Raw genomic sequence first — 17,963 nt, forward strand, 5'->3', positions numbered from 1 at the left:
ATTTGTATATCCCTATTTGTATGTCGTATAATAAAGGTAGGTAGATACATATTCCTCCTAAATAATTAATGCGACAAACAAGAGGTATGTACTTTACATTTAAATATCTACATTATTATTTGCAATAAAACGTTGCAAAATCGAATTAAACTTAACTAAAATAAGATAACAAAGCGTTAATTGATGTACATACCTACAATACATTTACATTGTTTTGTATAAACAAACAACAAAAATGTATTCAACGTGGTATTGTTTATTGAAGATTCAATGTTAATAATAGATAAATAATTGATACTCATGTACCTATAGGTATAATCGAATTAATTATCAAAATACTACGTTTTAGCATTCTGTAGTTCGAGATTTTTTTTTTTTTTTATAACATGATAAGAAATCAAACAATTTTTTTCAATATTTTGAAAAGTTGTTAATTCATTTCGTTATACATCATTGTAAGAAAAAATAACTTAATGTTCTACGACTACCCCTGTTATAACAACGTTAAAATAATATTACCCTTGTTTATACAACCTTAAATTGAGTATTATGCGTGGCACGTAGCGACATCTAGTTAGAAGTAGAGTAATGTTGTGATATTGTTTGAACTATGCTAACTATATTGTGAGCATTGGACTTCGTAATTGAATTATTATATCAAACCAATATCATTATTAAAAAGAAATGTAAAGAGATAAAATTATAACTTAAAATAGTGAAATACAGAATTAAAACTACAAACAAAAATATTCTTAAGATATTTTGTCTGTATCAAATTAGAGTTTTGACATTCCGATTTGACATTTCGTTTGCAGTAAAGACTTGACAATAAACATTGGTCGGCTGGCTGATAAATATTTTGCAGATTTAATAAATAAAAAAATGTTTATTCAAAGTAACTCTTTATACGCATGTTTGAGATAACGCAATGGGAACTTTAAATATAGCCGAATGGTCTCCGGACCAAGTCGCAGAATGGATGTCAGGTTTGTATTGGGGTGTTGCGACTTGCGAGAGCTATGCTTTAGGAGGGTGAGTCACAGGCAGTGTTTTGTTGCAGGATTGGGGCCCAAAGTGGCGCAGTATGTGCCAGAGCTACATAAGAAAGGATTAAATGGCGAGAAATTGCTGACTCTTCGATGTGATGACTTAGAATATCTGGGTATTCACATAATAGGCCACCAAGAATTGTTATTAGAGGCAGTAGAACATTTACGAAACTTCGTATGTATTGTATAGCATTGTATAATAACATATATAGATATTTGTGGATTCCATAACTCATATTGTTCACAAGAGCCAATTAACACTTATCTGTTTTTCTGTTGTTGTTATGTAAAGTATATTACTTACAGCTCTGATATAACATAATTGTTTTCTTTTCTTCCGATTCATGTTCTTGTATGAAGCAGCAATATAAATTAGTTAAGCTATTTAAAATAAATTTGCAAAATATTTGTTTTCAATAACAGTTAATTTACTTTCAGCACTATGAGATTTCAAGAGAATGTGTGCAGCAGTTAGCTCTGCGAGTGTCATCTGCAGCAGGGTCTCTAGCTCGAGCATTGCGTCATCATGTTGACGCACGCCTAGAGACTCATTCGTTAGCTGATGTTGCAAGGACGGTGCATGCTGTTAAGCCTCTCGTTTGTTGGTTAGATAGGTAAATATAACTTTAAATATCATAATTTTGAAGAAATCATTCAGTGTGAATTATTTCGTATAATATCATCATTTAATATCAATGCCAAGTGCTGTTGCCTATGCTTAGTATGTTATAATTAAACCTAAATAATATTACTCGTAATTATTTGTCATAACAGTAATATAGATTCAGGCTGACTGTATTATGATTAATAAATGCCATTTATAAAATACTAGGATTGATTTAAGTAAGTGTGATAGCAAACACAAGAGGATTAAATTATATTATTCAACTAACTAAAAGTAACAAACGTCATTTCAAGTAAAATAAAACATCATGACTTAAGAATTTGTATTGCAAAGGTTTTTTTTAAAAGGCATATTACAAAAATGGGATGACACATATTTTATTTTATGAATTCATTTATTGCTTTGATTTAATTTTATTTTAATTATGGTTTATGGTGTTTGATGTGTAAAAGATACAACATATTTGAGAATCAAAGCTAAACTATTTATTTTGTCAAATCAGTTCACAACTACCCACAATCATATAATATTAATTAATCATTCATTACAAACATAACATACCTTCCCCTCACACATTTAAGTTATTTGTTACATGTAAAATTTGCCCAATTACAACAATAAAATAATTTGGAAATTAATTAATTATCATTCTGTAGTATTTGGTATGCCAATTATATCCGGCCACAATTCTGGTGGCGGTATTTCAATAGGTTCATCTGTTTGTAGTGAGTCAGAGTTTGATCTAGGTGATAAAGATACAGGAGGCATGGTTCTATCTTGAGGCTCGTTATTTTGTCTAGTCGCCTCAACACTGCGAGCCAGAATTTGATCAACATGCCGACGTTGTAATACTCCGTCTTCTGTCCTCACCAGATACGAGCTGGGACCCTCTACCATCTCTACTACAGCCCTCTTCCATTTCTCACCTGGTCCATACATACGAATCAGTATCGGTTGGTCCACTGTGAAAGCTCTTCTTGGTGAGGTTTGGGCTGCATTATCCAACTGTAACTCAGTACGACTTGGTACAGCATCTGGGTGTAAATTAGACACTGCTGTTCTGTATTTACGCCCATTTAACATCTCAGCTGGACTTTTGTTAGTAGTAGTGCAAGGTACTGTACGCAAATAGTATAAAACTCTAGGGAGTTTTTCACTCCATGGTATCTCCAACTCAGACAATTTCTTCAATTTATTTATGAAACTTTGTATACTCCTTTCAATTTGGCCATTGGTAGCTGGATGATATGGTGGAGAATACAAATGTTGTATCCCATTTTTGCTTAGGAAATTATTAAACTCTTCAGAAACAAAAGTCCTACCATTATCAGAAACTAATACATCAGGAAGTCCCTGAGATGCAAATATTTTCCTGAGAATTGTTGTTACACTGGTACTATTCATAGACGTAACAATCTCTGCTTCCAACCATTTACTGTAGCTGTCAATTAATAATAGAAAAGTTTTACCTTGGAATGGGCCTGCAAAATCTATATGCACTCTTTTCCATGGCTTTTCAGATACAACCCACGTCTGCGGGTCCCTTGGTGGGTTGTTTCTTACCGCTTGACACTGATGACATCCAGAAACTAATCTCTCTATCTCCTTATCCATTCCATACCACCAAACATATCCTCTGGCATAAGCCTTAGTTTGCACAATTCCTGCATGTGGAGCATGTAATAACTTTAACACATCCTCCTGGAGGGTTTTAGGGATAACAACTCTATTGCACCACAGTAAACAATCTTTACTATGTGATAGAGCTTCTTTGCGCTGCCAAAATGGTTGTAAGGTAGGATCGGAGTTTGAACGTGGCCATCCATGTAGCATGTTAAACATAACCTTCCGTAAAACCGGATCTTTTTTCGTCTCCGATGCTACCTTATTAGCATCTAAGTTCCAGCCATCTGGAGTCTCATCCAGTAATAAAACATCCTTGAGAGGAGCTTCCTCCACAGAAGCCGTAGGAACAGTCCATCTACTAAGAGCATCAGCATTACCAATCAACTTTCCTGCTCTGTACTTAATAATATACTGATAACAGCTTAATTTTAATGACCAACGCAACATTCTAGGTGATATCTGTTCTGGTATTGGTTTATCTGGATTAAACAAACCAACCAAAGGCTTATGGTCTGTTATAATAGAAAATTTACGACCCGCTAAATATTCATGAAACTTTGACAATCCAAATATTATTGCTAAAGCCTCCTTGTCAATTTGTCCATAACGTCTTTCATGTTTCTGCAGAGTTCTCGATGCCATCATAATTGGCCTTTCAGAACCATCATCCATTACATGTGCAATGATTGCTCCTAAACCATAATCAGATGAATCACAAATAAGGAGCAATTCTCTATCAAGCTCATATCCTACCAAAGTCAATTCCGAAGACAGAAGATTCTTAGCCGTATCAAAAGCTATTTGTTCAGGTTCACCCCAATTCCAAGGTCTCTTAGAATCTAGCAAGCGGTACAGTGGTTCCAAAAGTGTAGCCTTATCGGGTAAAAACTTTTCATAAAAGTTATACAGGCCTAAAAATGCTCGTAAAGTTTCTTTATTTGTTGGTGCTGGTTTCTCACGAATCTCCTTAACCTTAGCTGGTGCCGGGTGTAAGCCATTAGCATCAATCATATGACCAAGGAAAGTGATACTTTCAGCTGCAAATATACATTTTGATACATTTAATCGAAAACCCATATCATGCAATTTATCTAAAACTTCATACAAGCGCTTTTCATGCTCTTCTTCATTCCGGCCCATAATTGCTATATCATCTAATAAACAAGCAACTCCCTCCTTGTCAGCAAAGGCTGTAGACATCACCCGTTGGAATATAGCCGGTGCTGCATTTACACCAAATGCTAGGCGATTCATTTTCATTAATCCAATAGGTGTGTTCAGAGTTAAAAGCATTGCTCATCATCCACTTTTAATTGTGTATAAGCTTGTTTAAGGTCTAGTTTACTGAATACACGACCACTACTCAGCTTTACAAAAACCTCCACCGCTTTAGGAAGTGGAAAAGAATCTACATCAATTGCCGCATTAACTGTAGCTCGGTAATCACCACAAATCCGTAGTGACCCATCATCCTTTTTCACAATGCGTAATGGAGTAGCCCAATTGGAGTAATTTACAGGAGTTAGAATTCCTTGATCCACCATTTTATTTAATTCTTCATTAACTTGCTGTTTTAAAGGAAACGGAATTGCTCGGGCTTTTAAAAATTTTGGTCTAGCATCAGCACGTACATGTAAAGACACCAGAGGTCCCTTATATTCTCCTAATTCACTAGCAAATAATCCAGGAAACTGATTCACTAAATTTGTTATCTTATCTTCAGACCAACAAAGTCCAACAATTTCAATATTTAATCCATGAAACCAATTCCGACCTAAGAGACTAGATCCTTTCACCAACCACTATCAAGTCACATCGAGCTTCCTTAGCACCCAACTTCACATGTACATTTACTTCACCGAGTACTTTTAATGGTTCACGAGTCCATGTTACAAGTTTTATATTAGTAGCATTAAGTGAAGGAGGAATTGACCACAATTTATTGTATGTATCTTCAGAAATAATAGTTCTTGATGCTCCAGAGTCAATTTCCATAGTCACTTTCACACCTTCAATCATAACATCTGCTGTTATCGGCTGACGATAATTTTCGGAGCAGACATATATACCCATCATAGATCTATCACTGAATGTTGCCTCCTCCCCACTGTTTTCAATATTAGAGATATCCTGCGTCTTTCCAGATCGTTTAAATACATCAACGTAAAAACATCTTGCTTTTATAAATGGACATTTCTCTCCTGGCTTATGTGCACGCGAACAGTGTCGGCAATCATTGGATCTGATTTTACTAATATCCATGGGTTCTGTAACATGGAACGGAGTTTGCTTTGTCTCATTAGCATCGGGGTACAAGTCAAGTAACGCCGCTTGGTGATTAAGACACGTCTGTACAGCTGTCTCATATGTTAAATCTTTAATCTTCAATAATTCACGCCTTAAGCGGTCATCACGCACACCCAACACTAACCGGTCTCTTAACTGACGTTTTAAATCCACAAAATTACATTTAGCGCTTAGTAAACTTATCGCCGAAACAAAATCTTGCACGCTTTCACTTTGTAATTGTTGACGTTTATGAAATTTTCCCGCTTGTAAAACTTCGTTAACTTCCGGCTCATAAAACTGATCCAAAACACGAAGAATGTCGCTAAAGTTCACATTCGTTGGTCGATTTGGAACCAATAGTGATGCAATTAATGAATAAGTCTCCTTCCCGCATTGGGATAAAAACAAAGAACGCGCTTTGTCAAGGTTGGTTTCTTCATAACCCGCGGCATCCAGAGCACACAATAATTGTTCTTTATAATCACACCACTTGTCCGTTTTAGGGTTAAATCGTCCGGGAAACACTATATTAGCAATATTCGATGCCATTTTCCACAAAAATTTATTAATTTTCCACAGTCGCCATTAAAAGATACAACATATTTGAGAATCAAAGCTAAACTATTTATTTTGTCAAATCAGTTCACAACTACCCACAATCATATAATATTAATTAATCATTCATTACAAACATAACAATGTGTAAATACATTCAATCTTTTATTGTGCTGTGTATGTGTATTTATGTTGACCAATTGCTATTAGCAGAATTAAAGTAACTTGTAAACTGATGATCCAAAACAGCTTCTAAGAGCTTACTTTAATAAAGGTCATGTCAGTATTTTATTTTGAAGAATGAGCACTGTTATGACTTTTCATTAAATGTTTTTGAATAACATGTATTAAATTTCAGGTGGCCGCTGGGCTCCGGGTCTCCTCTCGCAGAACGTAAGGCGGCCCTATTGAAGCTATCCCTAGAAGCAGCCACATGTGCCCAGAGAGACAGGTTTGCTGAGCAACCGGCCCGGGCGGTGGCCGCGGCTGCAGCGGCAGTCGCGGCCGTCGCAGATTATATCATTCAGGTGAGCTGAGATGGCCCAGTGGTTAGAACGCGTGCATCTTAACCGATGATTGCGGGTTCAAACCCAGGCAAGCACCACTATATATATGTGCTTAATTGTGTTTATAATTCATCTCGTGCTCGGCTGTGAAGGAAAACATCGTGAGGAAACCTGCATGTGTCTAATTTCATCGAAATTCTGTCACATGTGCATTCCATCAACCCGCATTGGAACAGCGTGGTGGAATATGTTCCAAACCCTCTCCTTAATGGAAGAGGAGGCCTTATCTCAGCAGTGGGAAATTTACAGGCTGTTACTTTACTTTACTTTTTTTTACTTTAGGTGAATTCAGATGTGGTAGCATTTTCTTGTACATATTATGTAATATCCCCGTGAGTAATGAGAGCCGGCGCCCGTGCGCAGGACGTGTCGGACCCCACCATCCTGCAGCCGGCGTGGCTGGGCGCCGTGTCGCTGCGCCAGGGCGAGCGCGCGCTGGGCTTCGAGGTGGTGCCGTCGTTCTGCGGACACCACCAGCTCGCGCACATCCGCTTCGCCTCGCCCGCGCACGCCTCGGGGCTCGTGCACGAGGCCGACGAGATCGTGCAGGTACCGCCGCTATGATTCGGTCCCCGGCTGCGCTATTTATTTTGATATGATGATATGATCACAGCGATACTGAAACATGTAGATAAAGTGATTTGATAGTCTAATTCTAAGCGGAAACTAATTTCAGGAAGCAGTCGCTAGTGTTGGTGTCGAGTAGAAAAATAAATAGGAGTTAAATGAATTAATTTAGGTTAAATATAAAATCGGTTAAATATAAACCGTGCAGGTGGGCGGCAAGTGCGTGATCGGCTGGAGCGGCGAGGCGGTGGAGCGGCTGTGCGCGCAGACGGCGCGCGGCGGCCTCGAGCTGCAGCTGCGCCTGCGCCGGCGCGGCGCGCGCGCGCTGCCCGCGCTGCCCACGCCGCCGCTGCGCGCGCCGCGGCCCCGCGCGCGCCCGCGCCTGCCGCCGCTGCACGCGCACCTCAGGCTGCACAGGTTTCCAGAAGCTTCCCTTGTGTGTGTTTGCCTGTATCGCTCGCGTCACCAGCGCCCGTCGCGTCGGCAGGTACGAGCTGGAGTTCCCCCGCGCCGAGCGCGCGCCGCCGCCCCCGCCCGCGCCCGCGCCGCGCTCGCCCTCGTCGTCCGACAGCGAGCTGTCGCCGCCCGCCTCGCCCACGCACCCCGACGCCAACAGGTGACCGGACGTGAAAATGTTGACTCTCAGTCAGGCTTTACGTAAAATATATTCTCCAATATTTGTAAATGAAACGTGTAATACCTAAATAGTTTGATCATGACGTGTGACGTGTGTGTGGTGTGTCCGCAGGCTGTACCCGCCCAAGCCGGCGGCGCGGCGCGCGCGCAGGCACTCCGTGTGCGGCGCCGAGCAGCCGCCGCGCCCGCCGCCCGCGCTGGAGCGGGTGAGTGCCGCGCCCGCCACGCGCACGCGCCCGCGCCTCGCCCCTAACGCGCGCTCTCTTGCAGTTCTGGCGGGAGCTGCAGCAGCAGCGCTGGGCGCACGGCGGCAGCCCCGAGCCCGACGACTCCACTCTCTACCGCCGCGACAAGGTAATTCTGCGTTCCGCCTTTCGAACATTCGAACATTTCGAAGCCGTCGATCCGTTTACTCATTTTTGTAAATATTTCAGGCGGTGTCGTGCAGCACGGGCCTCCAGCTGTCGCCTCGGCCGCGCACCTGCCTGGGCGTCCCGCGCCCGCTGCCCGCTCCGCTCCCCGCGCCGCTGGCCGCCCCGCTGCCCGCCCCGTCGCCCACTCCTCCCGCCGCGGCCGGCCGGGGGAAGCTCGACAAGAGCCACTCGACGCCGGCATACGACTTCGAGCCGTCGTCGGAGCTCGGGCCGCTGGCGGCGCAGACCATCCCGGAGTCCCCGACCACGCCCACCGCGGAGGGACCGACGCTACCTCGGCTGGAGAAGGCGGGGCAGATTCTCGACTTCAAGAAGTCGAGCTCGCAGATCGAGGAGGCGATTCAGCAGAGAAATCGACGAGCCAACGCCGACGACGAAAGAGCGGACGCGTTCGCAGACGAGGATATCAGACCGATCGACGACGACTCCAGGCTGGAAATCGTCGAGACCGTGAACGCGGTGCTCAGCGACCGGGTCGAGGCGAGCGAGAGGACGGGGGCCAGGGAGCGAGGGAGGACCGAGAGCAGGGAAACGAGGGCATCGACGAAGGTTTCGGCGGACGACACGAGTAGCGACGACCAAATACCAATTCCTGTCAAGTAAATTTTTCAATATGGATTACCTATTTGGATTCGAATTTTTAGTGTAATTCAAGACTCAAAAATATTCATGTCGTCACACCACACCATGTCGTTTCAGATACCCGAAGCCTCGAATAACCGAGCGATACAAACCGGCCGAGTTTCCCCCCGAGCCGCCCCCGCGGCCCGCGCACACGCAACGAGCGCCGCGCGAGCCCCCGCCGCCGCCCCGGGAGCGCCCGCTCGCGCACGCGTCGCAGTCGCTGCAGTCGCTGCGGCCCATCAACAAGCGCGACATCCAGCTGGTGGTGTCGGAGCGGCGCGCCATGCCGGCGCTCAACGGCGCGCCCGACGCGCAGCCCGCCGACGGCGCCGCGCCGCCCGCGCCGCTCTCCTCGCCGAGCGCCGCGCCGTCGCCCGCGCCGCCCGCCGCGCGCGGCATCTTCCCGACCTCCAAGTCGCGCAGCCTCAAGAAGAAGAACTCCATCCTGGCGAGTGAGTGGGACAGAGCACAAGTACCGCTGCACGGCGGTAGTCCACGATGAGTGGAGTGCCCGGGCAGTAGGTCAGGCGAGTAATGCGTGGGCGTGCCCGCAGAGCGGCGCAGCGTGTCGGCGCGCTCGCTGTCGGCGCGCGGCGCGGCGGGGCGCGTGTGGCAGCGCGTGCGCGCGCGCGGCGGGCCGCAGCCGCGCTGGGCGGCGCGCCACCTGCTGCTGGCGCACAACCTGCTGTACGCCTTCCGCTCGCCCGAGGTAGGGCCGCTCCGCCCGCGCGCCGCGCCCCGCCCCGCCCCGCCCCGCAGCCCGCTGACGCCGCTCGTGTTGCAGTGCTCGCGCGCCGACTGCATGATCTACCTGGAGGGCTTCACGGTGTGCGCGGCGGGCGAGGTGAAGTCGCGCGCGCACGCCTTCAAGGTGTACCACACGGGCGTCGCCTTCTACTTCGCGTGCGACTCGCGCGACGCCATGCTGGCGTGGATCCAGCTCATCCACCGCGCCACGCTGCTGCCGTCGCTGCTGTCGTCCGCGGTGCGTGGGGCTCGGGGGCGCCGCCGCGCTTCGGCCGCTCGCTGCCGATTTCATCGTGGAATGTTTCCAGATGGAGCTGTCGAAGCAGTTCTCGGAGACCGATTACTCGGAGACGGAGTCGGACAACGAGACCTCCGAGAGGAGAAGCGAACGCGAGAGGGAGAGGGAGAAGGAGAGGGAGAGGGAGAAGGAGAAGTCGAAATTCGGGTCCCTGAAGAAGCTGACGCATCGCGCCGGGCGGAGCGAGTCGCAGGAGAACGTGAACCAGGCGGCGGCCACCAGCCTCGACAGGAAGTACCTGAGATTCTTCTCGAGAGCCAGGCCCAAGGACGACTCGAAAACTGCGAAGGTAACGTACCTACTCATTTCCTCGGTGTGATTTTTTTGTAGTATTAGTCACGCGTACAGCGCAGGACAAAATTTGAAATATTAATATGGCCGCCTCGCGCAGGGCAAGCAGGCGGGCGTGCCCGTGCCCACGGAGCACTACCGCAGCTACCGGCGCGCGCCGGCCGACGCGCCGCCCGCCGCGCCCGCGCCGCGCCTGCCCACGCCCATCAACTACATACACGCCTCCAACCCCAACTTGCTCGACTTCGAGAAGAGCGACTTCGTGACCAAGCCGACCATACAGGTGAGCAGCGACTCCCCCTCTCGAGTCATTTTGTTCTCCACACTTTACCGGTATCACACTTTTTCTCAAACTCAAACTCAAATAACTTTAGTCAATATAGAAGCATTACACTTTCTTATTGATGGTCAATTGAAACACTACCACCGGTTCGGAAAAGAAAATACCCTGACCTGAAAAGAACCGGCGAAGGAAACTCAGCGGGTTTTTTTTTATTTGTCTCATATATTATTTAAACAATTTAATATGATATGAAATAGCCAGGAGGCGATCGTGTCATTCCCAAGGTGTGCTATCGATCATAACTCATTAATTGTATAGTAACCTTTTGCACACAAGCGCTCCTTAATATTTTTTTTTTAATTTGGCAACAGAGGCATTTTAAACGCTTTCTGGGATCCTGTTGTAAAACCGTATACATTGCCTCACAAAGGAGTTATTAGCTCGTGTCCCTCTTCTGTAGCACAAATATAGTATGGACAGCGGCTGCGTTGCCCCACAGCATAATACCGTATGACATTATACTGCGAAAGTAACTGAAATATATACTAAGTGAGCCGTATCAACATCGGTACATAATCTAATTTTTTTGACCGCTAATGCCGCAGAACTCATTCTACTCGCCAATCCGCTAATATGGGGGCCCCATTGCAACTTGGCATCAACAGTAAGGCCAAGAAACTCTGCAGAATCAATTGGATCCATTGATTCCCCGTTAATGAGTACATCGGCTTTTATTATTTTTATTATTTTATTGTTTACGTCGTCGTAATGTACCTGTTTTCTATTAATTTTAAAAACTAAGGAGGTATCATCAGCAAACAATACTATATCATGTTTGTTCCCAACAAGAAAGGGCAAGTCATTTATATATGTGAGAAACAGAAAATGTCCAAGAATTGATCCCTGAGGGACCCCCATACCAACTGAGACTCCAGGAGACCTTTTTACCTTTTTCCTTTAACGTCAACCCTCTGAATTCTATTGTTAAGATAAGAAATCAGAAGGTCAAGCGCACATTCTCTAATTCCATAGTGATAAAGTTTCCTGACAAGAGTCTCATGTTGAACACAATTAAAGGCTTTAGATAAGTCACAGATAACCCCTAAGGCATTCCGTGACTCTTCCCAGGCTTCAAAGATATTCTTAATAAGCTCGATACCAGCGTCTGTTGTCGAGCGACCCCTCTTGAATCCAAATTGTTTACTATGAAGCAGATTATGTTTGTTAAAATGTTTAATAATTGATTTAGAATTATTTACTCAAATATTTTGCTCAGGGTAGGTAGAATTGAAATTGGCCTATAGTTATTGGGGTCTGAAGAACTACCAGATTTAAATATTGGAATAACTTTACTATGTTTCATCAGGTCAGGAGATATACCACGTTGGACACAACTATTAAATATTAAAACAAGATAAGGTGCAATCACATCAATAATCGAATTTATCACCTTTAGAGAAATACCCCATAAATCAGCCGTTTTCTTGATGTCTAGTGACTTAAAGGCGCGTATTATGTCATTGGGGTTTACAAGGGTAAAATTAAAGTTACATTTACAAACTCTTACATTTTCTTTCATCAATGACTCGGCAACATCTGGGGGGTTACTTACATAATTGGCAAAAGAGGCACTATGATTGTACGTCCTTTCATTGTAAAGCTCATACATTCGTTGCCTACTTTTATGAATTCCAATAGTCGCCCAATCACTGAATTTTAAAAAGTTTTTGTATTAACTGTTTTAGAAGTGAATATAGATTTAAAACTGTTTTTAATTAATTTAAATAGATTGTTATATAAGACATGGGATTATCACTGAAATGTATTTGATTAGCCATAATATTACTTCTAAACTTCTCAATACGACTTGCGGTCAAAGGAACAAACATTATCTTTTCAGAAGTACTTATTTTTTTAACATGAAAATTAAATAACGCTTGTTGTCCACAATGATCTGAACTTAGGTTATTTATAATAATTTTGTTTTGTGGAATATAGGTAGCAAATATGTTATCAATGCAAGTTGCTGTGGAATCTGTTATTCTAGTTGGTTCTAAGAACAGATTTACCAGATTATATGAACTTAACAAAGATCTGAATCTAATACTTGTGGTTGAATTATGCAGTAAATTTATATTAAAATCTCCACAAGCAATAATTTCTTTATTAGATCCAGATAATTTAGATAGAACATTGTCCAATATATTTTCAAACAATTCATATAATCCACTAGGGGGCCTGTATACGCATACAACAATGACACGCTCAAGCTCTGCACAGGCTATTTCTATAGTTTGCTCAATAGAAAGGCTCACAATATCTTTACGTTCTTTAAAATTTATATTTTTACACAGGAGTATTAAAGAGCCACCACGTATAGCTTTATTTCCACTGAACAGACTAGCAATCTGGTGCCCACTAAAGTTAAACATAACCTGATAATTTAGAAGCCAATGTTCAGTTAAACACAAAATATCAATGCCATTACAGGTCAAAAATAAGTCTTTCCCGAACATTCCTTGAATATTTTGGTGCACCAGATTTACAATTTTTTTTGTTATTTACTTTCTTATTATTTTTATTGTCTTCTATAGTAACTATTTTTTCACAATTATAGTTAGAATTATTATCGTTGCCAGAGACTACCTCTATTGTCTTAGAACTTAATTTAAAATTACTTGGAACATGTTCCAAAATATATGGTCTTAAATTTTTATTATTATACTGCTCAATAGAAGCAGTTGTCTGGTCAACCAAACCATTGGTTGATTTTTTAATAATAAAATATGATAGCAAACTAGCCTGTCTCTTATAAAAATTAGATAGGTGACACCTATCACATGTCAATAAACAAGAATTATAATTAATTATGTTATTAATGTCGATTAGTTTTATTTTATTACAAATATCATTTTTTGTTACATAATAAGTATTTGACATGATATGTAACATATTATTTAATTTAAATCTAATAGAATTTTCCTGTGGCACATCTTTAATATAAGGAAATCTCTCCTATGAAATCCTATATGATATATTTTCTCCTATGGAATCCTATATGGTATGTACAACCTACATCAGTGAGTATAGCGAGGGTCGCCCCGCAGGTGCCGAAGCCGAAGGTCCACAAGCCGGACAACTTCGTCGGCTTCGTGACGCTGGAGGAGTTCATGCTCAAAAAGCAGGACGAGGAGCGCAGGCAGCACTGCGGGCCGCCCGGCGAGCTGCAGCGCCGCCTCGCCCGCGTCGTGCCCGACGTCGTCTACGGCGAGCTGGCGCAGCGCCGCGACGGGTGAGCGGTGACGTCACTACGCTAAATAGCCCCCGTTAAAGTAAAGTAAAGTAAACCGGCGAGCTGGCGCTGAGTAGTGTGTAATCGTTTCTGAGACGCAGCAGAGGCTCGGCTGCCAAGTAAACGATGAATTTGCGGGACGTCCTTATGTGATGATACCCAGTAAAAAAAAAGTAAAGTAAAGTAACAGCCTGTAAATTTCCCACTGCTGAGATAAGGCCTCCTCTTCCATTAAGGAGAGAGATTGGAACATATTACCACGCTGTTCCAATGCGGGTTGGTGGAATGCACATGTGACAGAATTTCGATGAAATTAAGACACATGCAGGTTTCCTCACGATGTTTTCCTTCACCGCCGAGCACGAGATGAATTATAAACACAATTAAGCACATATGTATAGTGGTGCTTGCCTGGGTTTGAACCCGCAATCATCGGTTAAGATGCACGCGTTCTAACAACTGGGCCATCTCAGCTCGTAGGCCTCGTAGTTTCTAGAAATTTGTTTATTGCAATTAACAGCCTATCTGAGTCATTTGACGACCTCCATGGTCGAGTGGTGTGTACACCGGTTTTCATGGGTACGCCACTCTGAGGTCCCGGGTTCGATTCCCGGCCGAGTCGATGTAGATTACCATTAGTTTTCTATGTTGTCTCGGGTCTGGGTGTTTGTGGTATCGTTACTTCTGATTGTCCATAACACAAGTGCTTCAGCTACTTACATTGGGATCAGAGTAATGTATGTGATGTTGTCTCATATTTATATTTATTTATAATATTTACCATAAGACTTATTTATACTGATTTAAATAAAACTAATTATAACGGATGAATCGCGTATATTAATTATTTTTAAACATCCCGACGTTTCGAGCACTTTGCAGTGTTCGTGGTCACGGGTAGACTAAGATGACATTTGTCTATTTGAAGAACAAAAGAAATATTATTAACAACTACCGCCAACGATTTTTCAATTGCTATCTTGAGTAACGTTCCGGTTGCACGCAGAAGGCACTAACTGTATCTTTAGGTCTTGCAGTCTGTTGGGCTTAGGATTTTTAATTTTTAATAAGTGGATCCCAGGTGTTAGAAAGTCTCCAACCATCTTCTCTATTGAAGTTCGGATGTTTTTGAGTTTCAATAGCCTCGCGTATCATTCTAGGAATGAATCTGTGTTCTCTAGCGAGGATCTGTGGTTTATCAAATCGGTTAAAATGGTTAGGTTTATCCAGAGCATGTTCACAGACTGACGTCGGGATGTTTAAAAATAATTAATATACGCGATTCATCCGTTATAATTAGTTTTATTTAAATGTTTAATAATCGCGAAAATTTAAGACAACATTATTATTTATACTGGTTTATGTGTGAGCCTACGAGTGTCCCGTGTGTCTCGCAGGTACGAGATGGTGGGCGCGCCCGCCGGCCCGCAGTCGCCGCCCGCGCCGCCCGCCGCCGACAGGTTCCCTATTAGCTTTACACTACCCCGTAGTAAAAGATACCGCCGACGGCAACCCCATCGGTAGTGTCTGATCTATGATTGAATTCGGCCACATTGAGCTCTAATTGTTGATGCAAAAGTAATTCAGTGCGGTATTTCTTCGCGCTTAAACCGTAGAATTGATCATTATGAAATTACAAATGAATTTCCATTGGTGATTTCGTAATGATCAATTCAGTAACCGAGCAAGACAGTAGGTTAGTTTGTATCACGGTAATTATTCCTTAAGGGAGTGAAAAGGGACTAGAAGTCTTTAGGAAAAATTAATCATTTCCTAATAATATAGCTCATTGGTTAATTAGAAGAGTTCAATTAGTTAAAAATAAATTATTGATAATAATCTATTTTATTTGTGCTATTTTAGAATATGTGTTAACATATGTAATGAGTATGTAATGAGTATATATTGTAATGTAAAGAGAGTCTAATATTATGCAATGAGCTCGTAACACGTCACGGCCCGAGCCCGCAGATGTCCGCCGCCCTGACGTCACGGTGTGTCCCGCAGCTCGGGCGGCGTGTCGCGCCTGCGCCTCATGTTCGGCGCGCGGCGGGACCTGCAGCGACAGGTGACCGCACTTACGCTACTCATGAAATCGTACTGGACGAAAGATATAATAACCGCTTCTTAGATCATCAGTGCAAAGCAATAAACATTGAAACTAAAGTAGTATGTAATCGTTTTTGAGACGCAGCAGAGGCTCGGATGCCAAGTGATGAGTTTGCGGGACGTCCTTATGTGATGATACCCAGTAAAAAAAAAAGTAAAGTAAAGTAACAGCCTGTAAATTTCCCACTGCTGAGATAAGGCCTCCTCTTCCATTAAGGAGAGGGTTTGGAACATATTCCACCACGCTGTTCCAATGCGGGTTGGTGGAATGCGCATGTGGCAGAATTTCGATGAAATTAGACAAATGCAGGTTTCCTCACGATATTTTCCTTCACCGCCGAGCACGAGATGAATTATAAACACAATTAAGCACATATATATAGTGGTGCTTGCCTGGGTTTGAATCCGCAATCATCGGTTAAGATGCACGCGTTCTAACCACTGGGCCATCTCATCTCAGATGATACCCAGCGCCCTGCCGAAAGCGGCACGCAAGGTTAAAGCAAATGATCTCCCATGTTCCAGGAGAGCAACCGCTCCGAGCAGTACCCGCACCTGCAGTGCCCGCCCACGTTCCAGCCGGAGACGTACTCGCTGTCGCGCCCGCCGCCCGCCGCGCGCGACTGACGCGCCGCACCCCCCGCACCGCCCCCCGCACCGCCCCACGCGCCGCCCCCCGCGCCCCCGCGCCCCGCACCCCCCGCGCCCGTCGCCGCCGCCGGCCACCTCCCGGCCGCGCGTGGCGCCCTGGTACCGAGCATTTTGGAGTCCACTTGTATATAATATGTTTTAATTATTTTCAATTCGTTCAATAGATTATATCGAGTAGTAAATAATACAAGTCTCCCTGTGTGCCTGAGACCCCGCCGTGTCCTCCGGTTACCTATTTAGTATTTAAGTATTGGATTCATTGGAAATATTGAGAAGGATGCTCCCATACTAGTATAAATACTTACTACAGTCCCAGTTAGTACTGCTGTATGTCAGCTATTAGGGGGACGAGTGTTGTATTGTATGGAGAGTCCTCTATGTTTCGCGAATGTATTGCATGCTTCAGTTCGGGAGCGGGAGGCGCTTTTCACTCGCGCGTGTGTCGCGGGAGCGAAAAGCGCGTATTATTTGTTATTCTTGTCTATAATTTCGTTTTAAATTTTCTTTATTCCTACTATTTTTATAGGTAATTATAATTCATATTTTACTAGTTATCGAATTCCAACTTATTGACAAAATTATTTACCTACATGGAGGTACTTTTACACTTTTGCAAACGACCTTGGGATTTTGACATTTGATTTACTCCCCTGATGAATTATGAAACATTCGTATTTGTAGATATTCTGATATTCGGTTCGGAAGAGAAATTTTGTTTGGGCTTTTATTACTTCGAATAAAGACTAATGAAAAAAAATTGAAAACGCACACGTACCTCTTCTGGGTACTTTTATTCTAAGGTTTAGATTTAGTGACTAGGCGGTCGTCAATAACAAAATTTAAATATTCAAGTTGTAGAATTTTCACAGAGATGTATGGTTTTTTATATAATAATACTAAAAGTCTGATTTGAAGGTTGTAATATATCTGACGACGTTTTGAACAATGCAACCTTTTAGTGCGCGTTCACACGGACGGCCAGTATTTGCGGGACCGCTGTGTGAACGGAGCCTTAGTCGTTGATAAATAACTTAAAAAAAACTTTAAAAAAATAATTTGGAAATTTCTAATCTGCCGTTACAAAAGCGAATGTGCCAAAGTAATATTTGAAATTATACAAATGTAAGTATACTATAAGGTAATTAAGGTATATCTGTTTTTTAAATAGTTTGTATATTTGTATCCAAACTCATACGACATATATAAAGATGTAATATCTAAAAATTAGTAATAAAATTTACATGTAGTATACAATAAACTTATCAACTTTACTACTACGTGAAGTCAGAGGATAGATTATGGTGCGAAATAAATTAAATAA

General features: G+C 43.2%; 1 protein-coding gene across 1 annotated transcript; it reads left to right on the plus strand.

The window, feature by feature from the left end:
• Nucleotides 1–808: 808 nt before the first annotated feature.
• On the plus strand, nucleotides 809–16,667 carry LOC124530223. Its single transcript, XM_047104271.1, has 19 exons — nucleotides 809–986; nucleotides 1,061–1,224; nucleotides 1,488–1,663; nucleotides 6,503–6,671; nucleotides 7,074–7,259; nucleotides 7,486–7,694; nucleotides 7,765–7,893; nucleotides 8,026–8,119; nucleotides 8,184–8,267; nucleotides 8,348–8,946; nucleotides 9,047–9,423; nucleotides 9,526–9,680; nucleotides 9,756–9,956; nucleotides 10,027–10,305; nucleotides 10,408–10,590; nucleotides 13,698–13,882; nucleotides 15,280–15,342; nucleotides 15,890–15,950; nucleotides 16,517–16,667. Exons 1-19 carry the CDS (start codon nucleotides 929–931, stop codon nucleotides 16,616–16,618), a joined length of 3,474 nt encoding a protein of 1,157 aa, XP_046960227.1. The 5' UTR covers nucleotides 809–928; the 3' UTR covers nucleotides 16,619–16,667.
• The last annotated feature ends 1,296 nt before the right edge of the window (nucleotides 16,668–17,963 follow it).

The sequence above is a fragment of the Vanessa cardui genome, chromosome 6 (assembly GCF_905220365.1).
Source record: "Vanessa cardui chromosome 6, ilVanCard2.1, whole genome shotgun sequence".
Classification (NCBI taxonomy): Eukaryota; Metazoa; Arthropoda; class Insecta; order Lepidoptera; family Nymphalidae; genus Vanessa; species Vanessa cardui.

Coding starts and splice junctions, on each gene's coding strand:
- LOC124530223 (XM_047104271.1), top strand. CDS start 929: ATGGGAACTTTAAATATAGCCGAATGGTCTCCGGACCAAGTCGCAGAA. Junction 1,225..1,487: donor TAGAACATTTACGAAACTTC/GTATGTATTGTA, acceptor ATTTACTTTCAG/CACTATGAGATTTCAAGAGA. Junction 9,957..10,026: donor CGTCGCTGCTGTCGTCCGCG/GTGCGTGGGGCT, acceptor GAATGTTTCCAG/ATGGAGCTGTCGAAGCAGTT.